This window comes from Chrysemys picta, chromosome 13 (assembly GCF_011386835.1).
Source record: "Chrysemys picta bellii isolate R12L10 chromosome 13, ASM1138683v2, whole genome shotgun sequence".
Taxonomy (NCBI): domain Eukaryota; kingdom Metazoa; phylum Chordata; order Testudines; family Emydidae; genus Chrysemys; species Chrysemys picta.
In genome coordinates this window covers 47,516,471-47,530,718 of record NC_088803.1, presented here as the reverse complement: position 1 = coordinate 47,530,718, position 14,248 = coordinate 47,516,471, and the positions used below count along the sequence as shown (strand labels likewise).

At 48.5% G+C, this 14,248-nt stretch overlaps 1 protein-coding gene across 1 annotated transcript in view; it reads left to right on the top strand.

Annotated features, from left to right (window-relative positions):
- Positions 1-14,248, top strand: part of LAMA5 (laminin subunit alpha 5) — a 167,844-nt gene that overhangs the window by 69,905 nt on the left and 83,691 nt on the right. The window contains 4 exon segments of the mRNA XM_008178587.4: positions 1,274-1,391; positions 9,201-9,319; positions 11,148-11,318; positions 12,063-12,160. Coding sequence (XP_008176809.3) covers positions 1,274-1,391; positions 9,201-9,319; positions 11,148-11,318; positions 12,063-12,160 — 506 coding nt within the window.

The window sequence follows — 14,248 nt, the reverse complement described above, 5'->3', positions numbered from 1 at the left end:
GGCTTTCTGAACAGTGTGCAGGATAATGCCCTTCTGCGTCCAGTCCCGTTCCAGCTGGAAAGATGCTGTCACTGAATGCTCCCCAGTGAAAAATATAACCAGAATCTGACCGGTCCCATCTTGAGAACGTCTTGCCCTCGCCATGGTTCTGTCCGGCGTCCACGTGGCATAGTGATCCACGTGGGAGCAGAGAGTTTTGCTCCACTCTTTATTTCCAAGGGGGTGGGGGGGATCAGATGCCACCATAAGAACATAAGAACGGCCGTACTGGGTCAGACCAAAGGTCCATCTAGCTCAGTATCCTGTTTACCGACAGTGGCCAATGCCAAGTGCCCCAGAGGGACTGAACTTAACAGGTAATCTCTCTCCTGCCATCCATCTCCATCTTCTGACAAACAGAGTCTAGGGACACCATTCCTTACCCATCCTGGCTAATAGCCATTGTTGGACTTAACCTCCATGAATTTATCCAGCTCTCTTTTAAACACTGTTCTAGTCCTAGCCTTCACAACCTCCTCAGGTAAGGAGTTCCACAAGTTGACTGTGCACTGTGTGAAGAAGAACTTGCCTTTTATTTGTTTTAAACCTGCTGCCTATTAATTTAATTTGCTGACCCCTAGTTCTTGTATTATGGGAATAAGTAAATAACTTTTTCTATCTACTTTCTCCACATCACTCATAATTTTATATACCTCTATCATATCCCCCCTTAGTCTCCTCTTTTCCAAGCTGAAAAGTCCTAGCCTCTTTAATCTCTCCTCATATGGGACCCTTTCCAAACCCCTAATCATTTTAGTTGCCCTTCTCTGAACCTTTTCTAGTGCCAGTATATCTTTTTTGAGATGAGGAGACCACATCTGTATGCAGTATTCAAGATGTGGGCGTACTATCGATTTATATAAGGGCAATAATATATTCTCCGTCTTATTCTCTATCCCCTTTTTAATGATTCCTAACATTCTGTTTGCTTTTTTGACCGCCTCTGCATACTGCGTGGACATCTTCAGAGAACTATCCATGATGACTCCAAGATCTTTTTCCTGATTTGTTGTAGCTAAATTAGCCCCCATCATATTGTATGTGTAGTTGGGGTTATTTTTTCAAATGTGCATTATTTTACATTTATCCACATTAAATTTCATTTGTCATTTTGTTGCCCAATCACTTTGTTTTGTGAGATCTTTTTGAAGTTCTTCACAGTCTGGGTCACACCAGTCCTCTTATTTTAATGCTGCCTGGAGCACCAACCTAACCACATGTTTGTCTCTTTCAGCTGTTCCACGTGGCATACGTCCTGATCAAATTTGCCAATTCCCCTCGTCCGGACCTCTGGGTGCTGGAGCGATCTACTGACTTTGGACTTACCTATGAGCCGTGGCAGTACTTTGCCTGTAAGTCTGGCTTTAGCAGGCCTGGGCGGAGTTGGGTCTTAATTCATGCTGGCTTCGCTGTATCGGGCAATGACGGGCCAGGAGGAATGTTTTGCATTGTTGAGTTGCTGTTTATATGGGAATTCACTCTGAACCTGGGTTTGGAGGAGTTAAATAAGCGATATGCTCTAACAGCAGGTGACCTGTAACTCCCCCTTTCCACAGAGAACTTATTGCTGCCAGAATTAAAGGTTGGATCAGAGCAGCTGGGAGTTTACCCAGTGGAACAGATGCTATTTAGGGTTGTGGTAGCTCTTTAATGCCAATGAGAAGTTAACTCACTCCTGCAGCCTCTCTTTCCTTCCCCTATCCCTGCCCACCACCACACCCTCACCAGCATTTCTGCTATTTAGATATGCCCTGTTCAGCGCAGCACCAGCAAGGAACAAACACGTAGATCCCTGACAGAGAGCAAGAGAGCAAAGCCTTTAGCTACTCCATTTTGCAATGGCGGGCCTGACTTGCTTATCGGTGGCTGCCACAGCAGCGAGGTGTGAGGGTGGAGGATAATCACTGCTCCATTGTCTCTAATCCAGTCTACGCCTGGAAGAAGAACCTGGTCTCTGCTGTTATGAGTAGGGCCATATCAAATTCACAGTCCATTTTGGTCAATTTCATAGTCATAGGATTTTAAAAATGGTTAATTTCACAGTTTCAGATATTTTCAATCTGAAATTTCATGGTGTTGTAACCCTGGGGATCCCAACCCAAAAGGGGTGGTGGTAGAGCATCTGGAGCAAGTCTAGTGTGTGTGTGTGTGTGTGGGGGGGGGGGGTGTTGTATTGCGACCCTTACTTTTGTGCTGCTGCTGGCAGCGGCGCTGCCTTTAGAGCTGGGCTTCCTGCAGCTGGGTGAGGTTCCCGGAGGTGGGTGTGACCCAGCTCTGGGAGTGCCATGTGCAGGGAAAGAGGGAGTCCCGTCCCTCCCCAAACCAGGTAGGACTAGCATCTGGAGCCTGGTGCACGGTAGAAATCCCCAGCCAACGTGGTACTAGCCAGATTTCATGGGGAACATCAGATTTCACGCCCTGTGACGTGTTTTTCATGGCCGTGAATTTGGTAGAGCCCTAGTTATGAGAGTACATGGGAAACAGTTCTATGCACTGCAACTCAGCCAAGTCACCAGGAGTGTTAGCAGCTGGCCCCTCCTGAGAGCACTGGCAGTAATTGGGAAAAGATGTGAGCTAAGATCTACAACTGGCTTTTAAAACCAATCTACAAACCTGGCGAGGAAAGGTGCTTCTAAGTACACAGATGCCCTCCCCTGGGATTCCCTAGCAAGGCTCGCTGCCCTGGTATTTACAGGTCAGCGTGTGGGTTTCCCTCTCAGAGCGGAGGAGGAGAAGTTTTATCCTAGTTTTTTTTTTTTTTTTTTTAAATGTAGTAGATAAAACAGCTTGAAATTTCCTCCCTCGCTTGTCCTAATTTTGTAAATACTCTGTAGTGCTGATTCACCCCCCCTTTGCTGTGAACAGCAGAGGAGACGCTCCTGTCAAATTGCCCTGTCTTTCACTTTTCTCGTTCTTCCCTAGCTGCCATTTTCCTTTAGTTCCCCCCACCCCCTCAAAGGCCTCTACCTGCTTGTAAGAGGTCCGCACTCACCCCTGTGGCGCCCCCTACTGGTTACTGCCACGGGGAATCAGCTCACCAGCCTCTGGAGCGCCCTCTACAGGCCGGTGATCCGCTTTGTCCTCTGCTGGCACCCGTGTCCCTCCCAGGACCCAGTGCCCCTATTACTGGGGTGCTGCCCCCTGGCAGTACCCCCACAGATCTGGGTCTCCCCTCCCTGGGGAACCCCCACCCACTAGCCCCACCTTGCCTCAGCATTAGGCCACTGCCAGTCACCAACTAGCCCCTGCTCCCTGGGGCAGACTGCAGTATAGGCCACTCATCACTGGCAAGGGGGGTTTGGACCTGCCACCTTGGCCTAGCCCTGGGCTGCCCTCTGCAACCCCCAGTACCCCTTGGCCTATTACCAGGCCACAGCCTGGGGCTATCCAGGCTGGAGCTCCCAAGCTCCCCAGCCCTGCTCCACTACAGGTACCCTGTGTCTAGCTCCCTGCAGCCAGGCCCTTCTCTTTCTCTGGAGATAGAGAGAGACTCTACTGAGCTCCTGGCTCCTAGCCTCTTATATAGGCCTGATTGGGGCGTGGCCCCAGCTGCAGCCACTTCCCCCAATCAGCTCAGCCTTCACACTGCCTGCTCCCTGGGCTATCTCAGGCCCTTCCAGGCAGGAGCAGGTGTCCACCCTGCTACACTGCTCCTCCGTTATGTGCTGGTGGCAGCCAGTGCAACCAGCAGGAGCCTGGCCTGTAAAGCAAGCTTTTTGCGCCCTCCCTCCCCCCTTAGTTACAGAATTCCCTGCACAGCACGAGTCGATAAAGCAGCCATTTCTTTTAGGGTCTGTCTACACTGCAGTGGCGAGCCAGCTCCCAGCCCGGGTGCACAGGCTCACGCTAGTGGGGCTCGAGCTGGACTGTTAAAAATAGCAGTGTGCGGCCTACGGCTTGGTCAGCAGTGCAGGCTCTCGACCAGCTGCCCCCGGCCTAGCCCGAGTCTCCACCGGCGCCCCAACATCCACTCACTCCCAGCTGCAGTGTAGACAGAACCTCAGAGACCTGGGCGCTGATTCTGCGCTGTGGCTTGCCCCTTTCTGCTGCTCTGGCTGTGTAAAGGGGCTGGAAACCAGCCTGATCTCCCCAGCAGCACTGGCAAAGCAGCCCTGTACGCTCCCCACAAGGGTCTGCCTGGCAAAGGGAAAGTGTGGACACATCGCTCTGCACTCTGAATATTCTGGGTTGTCAGAGGGTCTTTTGGGGTCCATTGCGGTCAGGATGTAAGTTAGAGCAGTCCTTGCCATCTCCAAATCAGCCCCTAGCACCCCCCGAATCCAGGGGTGAAAGGTGACAGAAAGCCACTATTGCTGTCTTGATGTCAGTGGAGCTCTGTGCTCACCTGCTTGCCCATCCAGCTTGCAGGAGCGAGGGCCATGTCCTGTTCCCTCTCGCATCAAGTGCTGCCTAAATCCCCCTTTGCTGAGAAGTTGGGGTGCCTCCGGCTGCTGGCAATGGAACAAGCTGCTAACCTATGGAAAATTCCCGTAGAACGTAAGAGGGTTGACTCTCTAAACCTGATGGAATTCGGTAGCAATTGAGATTCTTTCCACAGGCTTATTTTTGACCTAATCTGAGCAATTCCCTAGCGGAGAGAGAAATTTTGGTATTAAATTCTACAGGATGATTTAAAAAAGTCTATAGAAAGATGCTCATTTTCTGTTGAACTCTGTAGCAGGGGTTCTCAACCCGTTTTCTTTCTGAGGTCCCCTGCAACATGCTATAAAAACTCCATGGCCCAGCTGTGTCACAGCAACTGTTTTCCTGCATATAAAAGCCGAGCCGGTGTTAAGGGAAACAACCCGGGCAATTACCTGGGGACCCCACCCCACAGGGGGCACCGCACAGCTGAAGTTGCTCAGGCGTTGGCTTCAGCCCTGGGGGCTGAAGGGGCCCCGGGCTGCAGTCCTGCATGGTGGGGCTTTGGCTTTCTGCCCTGGGCTCTAGCCAGTCTAAAGCGGGGCATGCTTGGCAGACCCCCTGAAACCTGCTTGCAGCCCCCCCGGGGGCCCTGGACCCCTGGTTGATAACCACTGCACTATGGGACCTTTCCAAAAGGGACACCATTGGCTCCTGCTTCTGAAAAGAGAAGCATCCAGATCTGGCGCTGTTCATTCCACCTTGCCAAGCCTGCACTCCCCACGAGGGGTTAAATTTCCCAGACTCCCTGGTGTCCCTGCAATACATTCCACTGAAATGCTAGTGAGGCTGATGGGTTTATCTCTCAAAGGGGAGGGAAAAAATGACTCAGTTGTAGAAAACTTCACTGCACTTCGCTAGAGTAGGAAGGAGAGCGCTGCAGGTTATGGCCAAAAGACACGGTAGCAATGGCGATTTCGCTCCTCTCCATTGTGGGTCTGAGTGAGGAGCATGGAGAATACTTTTTCTAGGCCACTGGAGAAGTAAAAGGGAACAGGATGGGGGTGGAGGGGATCTGACGGGGGTGGTTGTAGTTTGATGCTATGTAAAAGGTTCGTTGTTTGGTTTTTTTAAACCCTGCGTTTGATGCAAGGACAGGACACCAAAGATGGGGGTCTGTTCTGGATTGGGGTGTTAATCCAGACATACATTGCACTGCCCTCACTGGCTAGCCATGTTCCATGGAATCAGAATGAGGATTTAATCTGTCTCACTCATAAAGGGAGGGAGGGATGTAATACAGCACATGGCCTGCTGCATTGACTCTTCAGTCCCTCTGGTTGTCTTTAATCTGCTTGGGGTTTTTTCCTGTCCCTTTGTGTCCTACTGTGCTTTGAGAAGCATCAGTGGACACTGAGTTAAACTTGACCATGATGGACTCACGATGACACAGGACAAGAGGAAGCTTTAAACAGCAGTGGCTGTCCTAGGACATCTGACTGCATGTAGATTTATAACCAGTTAGCCCCAGCCCACAATGCATTGAAAATAAACAGCATTGATCCTTTCAACCCTATGAAGCGGGAAAACATTATTCTCTTCAAGTAACAGGTGGGTTAACACAGGCACAGAGAGAGTGAGTGACTTGCCTGAGGACACAGAGACAGCCAGTGTCAGAGTAAAACTGTGCAGTGGCTGGCTTCCAGCCCACACTTCCTTCCCTCTTCTCTGGTTCAAGGAGTCAGGGGTGGGACTGTCGGAGAGGAGGGGTACCAAAATTTAGGTGTTTGCATAGCCCAAGTGGGTTTAATATCTTCCAGCTAAAAGCCAATATTGGACTTGTGTTGCGGAGGGTCCCCCTTCCATTAGGTGTATTACAGTAATTGCTAAGCATTATCTTCTGCTTCAGTCTCCTCCTCCCCCCCACCAGAACACCCAGCAAAATGGAGCCTTGGTTTTCCGCTCTCCTTGCTGCAGCTTCTGCTGCTTTGGGTCCCTCCGGAAAATCGCTAGGTCTAGAGCCCAAGGCATCACTTCATTCTGCCAGTGTGTTTCTTTCTCCCCACCACCAAAATATTCCCAGGGCGGCGGTGCCCTGAAATGGATCGGCGCTGACCTGCAGCAATGACAGCCCGCTGCCCGTGGTTCCAAGGGAAAGCAACCTTTAATCAAAGCAATGGCTTATTCAATCCAATCCAGATCCTGGAGACTTGACATTACATTTTGCAGCCCCATTCCTCCCAGTGCTAGTGCTGTGCTTCAGCTTGTTCCCTTGCCCAGACATTGTTTCTGGACCAGGTGCTAGGGATCTCTGGGCACCCACCAGCATGACTCACATGGATGAGCAGTGGGTGTGGGGCTAAGTTCGTTGAACGTCTTCCCTCCTCTGACTTTCCAGCCTGACTTAGTTTTCAAGGCAGCACATGCGGTAAAGGGGGCACCGTCATCCCAGGCACATGGTAACGGATTTCTGAGGATTATGCCCGTGAACTATGCTAACATCTCTCAGTTGAGTCTGAATTGGAGCTGAGCAGCCCTGCCAGGAACAGCTGAGAAGATCTGCCCTGCTCGGTTCTCTGGCTTTAACCCTTGTTTCTCCTGGTTAATCTCTGGATCCAGCCTGAGCTGCATTCTTGTGTGCACGTTTACATGTGTTGCTGAGTGCTCGGCACGTGTAGAACCTGCGACGAGGAAACAATCAGTGACAGTAAAGGTAAAGTTTAGAGAATGAGAAGCTGGGTGGTCCTGGATTGGACTTGGGAAACCTGGGCTCTACCCCCAGCTCTGCTACTGGCTTGTGTGTGACTTTGGGTCATTTCTCCTCTCTGTGCATCAGTTTGCCCATCTTTAAAACGGAAATAGTGATTATAGCTGGTTGAAGTATTGTGTTAGGTGGAGGAATGGAGAAATAGATAAATATGTGGGTGAGAATTTTTGTCACTCTTTTTTAAAAAATATTATCAGATTAGTCAAATGCAGATGGCCACCCTGCCATGAACAGAGGAACTGCCAGACTGGACCAGACCCAAGGCCCCTCTAGGCCAACATCCTGCCTCTGGCACTGGCTACTGTTAGATGCTTCAGAGGAATGGGCAAGAAAGTTTCATGGTTCTTCCTCTATGGAGGCGGTTGCCTTGAGGGTGGTGTCGTGATGTTTTATAGTAAATGGAAGATGACATAATCAGCCCCTTAGTCACTGTATAGAACATGTCTCCTGTAGCTTACTTGGTTTGAGATCTAATGAGCTGCCTGACCCTGAGTGTCCATGTTGGCAGAGTCTCTGCTACCGGAGCGTTCAGGTACGTGACTAATTCCAAGAGAGTCCAAGGAAATGACCTCCTTGTTAACGGCAACAGTAAACAGTGTGGCTCTCTTCCCACTTACTCTGCAGACGATGGAATGTCAAGCGTCCCCGGGGGACGCGAGGGCAGAAGAGCTTCAGGAATGTATGCATGACTTGTCCAGTCTGTGGCTTGTGCTTGTTCAGTCATGCGGGAGAGGTTTAACGCTCCTACAGCTGCAAGGAAACCCTTGGCATCCTAGAGTTGTGTCCTGGCTCCTGTAAATCCCGTGCAAGGCTGTTGGCCTCTGTTCCAAGAGCATATTCCATGACTGTGCACGGGGCAATTGACCAGTGAAGTTAATGGCGAGCTATGATTGTCCTCTAGCTTTTGGCCAGCCTTGCATTGCCATTTAGTGGCAGGAGCTCTGGATTGCTGTCACCAAGTGGGTTTTTCTGCAGGATTAAGTTTTCTGGTTTATTTACCAATAATCACAAGATTTAGGAATGGAAGATAAAACCTGTGTGCCGTTATTTTGCTCTTCACGGTATAGTCTAGTGCTTTGTACAGTCCTGTTTGAAATGTATCCAGTATTGAGGCTTCCACCATCTTCCTCGGCAGGCTGTTCCACATGCTAGTCGTTTCATTGTTAAGTTTTTGGATTGTATTTTTCTGTTCATCCTAAATACTTTACCTTTCTTCTTGATTTTGTCTCATTCCTCTTAGTTATGCCCCTTTGTAAACTGTCCACCAATTTCTTTGGTGTTTAAACAAACTCCAGGATTATTGTATTTCAGTATTTTATATAAAGGTGGTCTGTGGATGCATGAGCAGGAGGAATATCAGATAGTAGCAGGGAGGTGGTATTACCTCTCTATATGGCCCGGAGGATAGGGTTGCTGGAATTCTGTGCCCAGTTCTGGCATCCTTGCTTCCAAAAGCTGTCAAAAATTGGAAAGGGTTCATGAAAGAGCTACAAGAATGATCTAAGGTCTGGAAAACATGCCTTACGGGAGACTTAAGAAGCTTGATCTATTTAGTTTATCCAAGAGAAGGTTATGACATGACTTGATCCCAGCCTGCAAATACCTACAGGTAGAAATTACTGGTGAGTTTCCCTGGCTTGTGTAATGCAGGTGGTCAGACTAGATAATCATAATGGTTCTTCTGACCATAAAGTCTATGAAACCATGAAACTCTGAGTCTAGAATACTCTGTAATGGGATTTTTCTCTGGTGATTTTTGGCATGACTTCAGTGTTTGTTCTCAAATTGTGGCCCCATTCACTTCTCATCGTCTCTGCAGTTTTGAGGAGGGGATTAGTGTGGAGGAGTAGGGTGTAAGTGATGCAGAGCTGATGGCAGGAAAGGCAGTAGCTCAAATATAATGAATTTTTAATGCAGAGCTAATTCTGTGAGGTAACTCCCACCAGCATTTATTAGGAAGTGTTGGTTTAAACATCATCTGGGCTATATCTCTCGTCTTACCTTATTGCTCTGGTCTCTCTTTGGTAAACAGCTTCCAAGAGGGATTGTATCGAGAAGTTTGGCCCGAATACCGTGGAACGTATTACCAAGGATGATGACGCCATCTGCACTACTGAATATTCCAGGATTGTGCCTTTAGAAAACGGAGAGGTGAGGTATTGCACTAGGCCTTTATTTCCTCGAAGAGCTGTCTTTCTCGGGGTCGGGGAGGAGCTGGGGGAGGAATCAGGTGGTTGAAATAAATGGAAGGATCTCTGAGGAGCTCCAGGTACTCTTCTGGGATTGGAAACGCTTTCGCTTGTGTAGGGTGAGGAAAGGGCCCCTTCTAGGGCTCAGAGGATGCTCCTCACTCTTTCCTCAGGCGGAGGAGGACTGGGTGGGACTTGGTTGCTGACTGTCTCTGTACTGTACTGCCAGGCACTTCTTGCTTAGCCCACAGGAGGAAGCATTTAACCCACCCAATCCAGGGAACCAGACATCATGAGCAGAGCTGGACTTTCCTCTATTGCGTGGGTCACCAGGCTGGCTTCAGACATCCGAGGATAATAATGCATCTTCCCTAGTGCTGGGGGAAACTGCATGACTCGTAGCCTGTTTGCTTCAGAGCACACGTAAATGTTGATAAATGGCTATGAGATGTGGTGGCCTAGGGAATCTGGTGCACCCTGTTGTCAAATTCTACTGTACACATGGGAATCTGTTCCAGCTGTTCAGATACTACCGTCATCTGTGTATCCACCTCCAGACTGTGCTTGAACCAGTAAGGGTCATAGCAAAATGCAAAGAGTTCAGCAAACCGCAGACGTTCTTGTTTATAAAACACACTATAAAACAAAGTCCACTTGGAGGACTTCGAGCTTGGCAGCAGGGGCTTAGAGTTTAGAGAAAGACAAAGTGGAATGGGTGGGCTGACGAAAACCATCCTCCGCTAGGCGTGTGCTTGTTTCTTGGGGGAGGAGGGATAGCTCAGTGGTTTGAGCATTGGCCTCCTAAACCCAGGGTTGTGAGTTCAATCCTTGAGGGGGCCATGTAGGGATCTGGGGCAAAATCAGTACTTGGTCCTGCTAGTGAAGGCAGGGGGCTGGACTCAATGACCTTTCAAGGTCCCTTCCAGTTCTAGGAGATGGGATATCTCCATTTAAAAAAAACAAACAAAAAAACCCACCCCTGCCCTTTCACATGTAAACTTGGGATCTGTGGCCACGAAGCAGGTGGGTTTTTGTGGGAGCATCTTGTTAATCCCCGTGGGAGAATTTGGCTCAGAAGGCATCTGCATGTCTTGGAAGCTGTGTTTTGCTTAGGCTCTGCCAGTACTACGTTTCTCCAACTTCACATCTGCTCTGCTGTGATTAAAGTCTTTCTCCTGCCCAAGAGCTGCAGCAGAAAAACCTCAGTGAATATGGGCAGTTACTTGCACTGGAATGGACCCTTCAGAAGTACTGACCATAAAAGAGTCCGAGTTTAGAGGGGGAGAACCGTCTTCCATACAAATGCTGACTGGCTTTTGCTGTATTTAACGTCTCCTTATTAGTTTGGCCATAAGATTGGGTTGAAGGGGAGAAGATCTGTTTGTTTTATGCTGCTGCCCATCAGCTTTCACGTAAAATCTGTAGTGTTAGCCATGTCCCTAGTGGACTTCATAGACTCTCTGGCCCCTCTCCCTTTCTGGGGTCAAAACTCTGCTTGGGGTAGGGTATTTTGGTGGGGGGCTTCTAGGGAATAGGGATAGAAGGGGCTAAGAGGGTAGTATCGTTCGTATGGTTTTCTGGACGCTGGTAAATGCTCTTCAGAAGTGGCTCCCTTTTGCAAGTTGTGTCCATGGACTGCAGTTGAATATCAGCCATTTTTGGAAATAGAACTTGTAGAGAGTTGATTCAATTTGCTGGGGTCGGAAAGAGTTTGTGGTTGGCAGAGGGAGGCGTTAATTTTCTGTCCGCCTGAAGGTTTGTGTTATGTGTTTCTCCTTCTGCATCCGCAGATTGTCGTCTCGCTGGTAAACGGGCGCCCGGGAGCCATGAACTTCTCGTATTCACCTCTCCTGCGGAATTTCACCAAAGCCACTAACATCAGACTGCGCTTCCTGCAGACCAACACGCTGCTTGGGCACCTGATGGGCAAAGCCCTAAGGGACCCGACCGTGACCAGGAGGGTGAGATGCTTCGAGATGCTAATGAGGGAGGAGTAGGTTTGTTACCATGTGCCTTGGAAAATAGTCCATTGTGATGTAGAACATGCAAGTCAGTGCCTTGAGTTGAGGTTTCTTGCTGAGGGCTGCTGGGTAGGATTCAGCACAATGGGGAAACTATTTTGCCAGTGTTGTCCAAAAGGCAGATCTTTGTATGTTCTTTTACAGTCTCTATCAGTCTGTTTGAAATACTTTGTCTGAATGGAGAGAAGGTCTCAATGGGTCACTTCCACTTGTTTGCGAGTGGCTGGGGAAGAGGTCCCTGGGCCCACTGAGGCTACAAGCTAGCCCTTTCTCCTGAGATTTCCCTCTCTAGGCTTGTTCTCCATCCATGCTGTTATTCTCCGGCAGCTGTATCTGATAATGATGTTGGGTGAACCCAGTCCTAAGTGGTGCATACCAATGGCTAGAGCAGGAAATCTGGCCAGAGGAAAAACTATTCTCAGAGTCTCACTGCCAGCAAAATAAAAATCCAGAACACCTGCTGGAGCTGCACCTGGTTTCTTGGCTGTGGTGGGAGCCCCAGCCTGTTGCTAATTAGCTCTGTGATCACTAACAGGTGTTACTGCAGCCCAGGGAAATGTTGGCCAGGAGTCTGAGAACATGCAATGTAGTTTGCCAGTGTGAGGGAAACGTGGGAGGGTGAAAGCACCAGTGTGTGGCTTCTGCGTAATGATCCTAAGGCCAGCTCTTTCCATGCTCTCCCAGTATTACTACAGCATCAAAGATATCAGCATTGGAGGGCGCTGCGTCTGCCATGGCCATGCGGACATCTGTGATGCCAAGGACCCTACTGACCCCTATAGGTAAGATTTTCAAAATTCCATAATTCTGCTGTTTGTGTCGAGACATTCAAACTGACTGTGCTAGGAAGGAAGGAAGGATGGTGTCTGCGATTAAGGAACTGGATTGGGAGCCAAGAGACCTGTATTCCAATATCACTTCTGTCACAAATGTCCTGAGATAACCTTATACCACGGATCAGTCACTGTGTGATATCCCAGTAGCTTTCTTGTTCTCCTGTGTGATAGGATAGTGGTTCTGCAATTGCATACAGCTGAGTCATTCAAAAGAGAGAGATTATTAGTGGACCCACATCCCTTAGCTAGACTCCACTGTCTGGTATTCAAAAGGTTTGATTCTGTAGACACCTGAGAAGGCTTCTGTGGAGACAAGCCAGGGTGTTGGATCTCTCAGTGATGTCCCCTAGGCAGCGGTTCTCAAACTTTTGTATTGGTGACCCCTTTCACACAGCAAGCCTCTGAGTGCAACCCCCCCACATAAATTCAAATACCTTTTAAAATATTTAACACTATTATAAATGCTGAAGGTGAAGCGGTATTTGGGGCTGGAGGCTGACAGCTCGGGATAACCTCACAACCCCCAGTTTGAGAATCCCTGCCCTAGAGCTGTGGATTTTTGTTCTACAAATCAAACTTTGCACAAACAGTTTTTGTGGGATGCATATGAGGAGGCTAGGGAGAAGCCTTTATTAAACATTCTCCGCCTTACATTTTAGGGCTTTAATTCAGGAAAAAACATAAGCACATACTTAACTTTAACTTAACAAGTGCTTTCCTGAATTGAGTCCTAGAGATGGCACAGGAGAACATCTCTTGTCCAGATTGTTTGACACACTGGTGGGATAAGAGGCTGTCTTCAGAGAAAGCACTCATATAGCTAACTCCATAATCTGTGGGAAGTTAGCTTGAAGCAACAGTTCTGTCCTCTGCCCTCTTACTCGTCTTTAAAGAGGGGGGTGGGAAAACATTCTGCAGTGGCGATGCTAAAATCTCGCCAACCCATCTGTTTTTGTGGTTGGTTCATTTTATTTTATTTTTTTTGTATTCATCCCAAAAATGATCTCTCTCCTGTGTCTCTTTTGTGCAGCTGTCTATTGTCTAGTTGGATATAACAAACCATTTACCTCATTACAGAAGAAGGCTAAAGTACAAGATTAAAAACTTTAAAAAAACCCAAATCCAAAAAAAACCAACCCCAACCCAATCCTCATGTTGGCAGGTTACTTATGTGTAGAAATAGGACAACTAAAATAAATCCTTGACACCTGATGTTTAGACATAAGCATCAGAGATTCACTTAGTTAGGTTGCAACAGACAAAACATCATTTGGATCCAAATAGTAGGTGGAAGGCAAAGCGCTCCAGTTTTGCGGGGAATATGTAAGGTCCTCGTTCCTTGTTTAAACAAAACATTCCATTGTCAAAGGGGGGGAAAAACCCAAACTATCAAGCAAGGCCTCGAAGTGCAAATCGAGTAATGAACGTGTGTGGGCTAGCAGGGGGAGGAGTTGGAGACTATTGCTTTAGTTTTAAAGAAAAACCTTCACTAAACTGAGAGTAAGAAACATGCCCCTATGAGAATGGGCAACTTCCATGGGCAAAGTCCGGTTCCCGGCAGACTGAGGTCCATTGCGCAAACCAGTGTCCCCACTGTGGGCACCCCAGTTTAGCAGCCTTAGCAGAGTGGCTGAGGACTGAACTGTCCCTCGCCTCTAGCACTGGTCTCTCCCCGTTAGGCTCAGAGTACTTTGCTGGAGTCATGTAGGTAGCAGAGCAGACACAGTGCTGAGGCCTTCATTATATCTTGGAAGTTGCGTGGCCCCCATTGCTATAATCTGCATGTGCTAAACAGCTTTTCATACATTTATCCTCACAACACGCCGGTGAGGTGGGGATTGTGCTGATGGGAAACTGAGGGATGGGGAGACCAAAGGTCTTTCCCAAGCTCACGCAGGAAAATTGTGGTCAAATAAAATAAAATAAATTAATGGAGATATCCTATCTCCTAGAACTGGAAGGGACCTTGAAAGATCATTGAGTCCAGCCCCCTGCCTTCACTAGCAGGACCAAGTACTGATTTTGCCCCAGGTA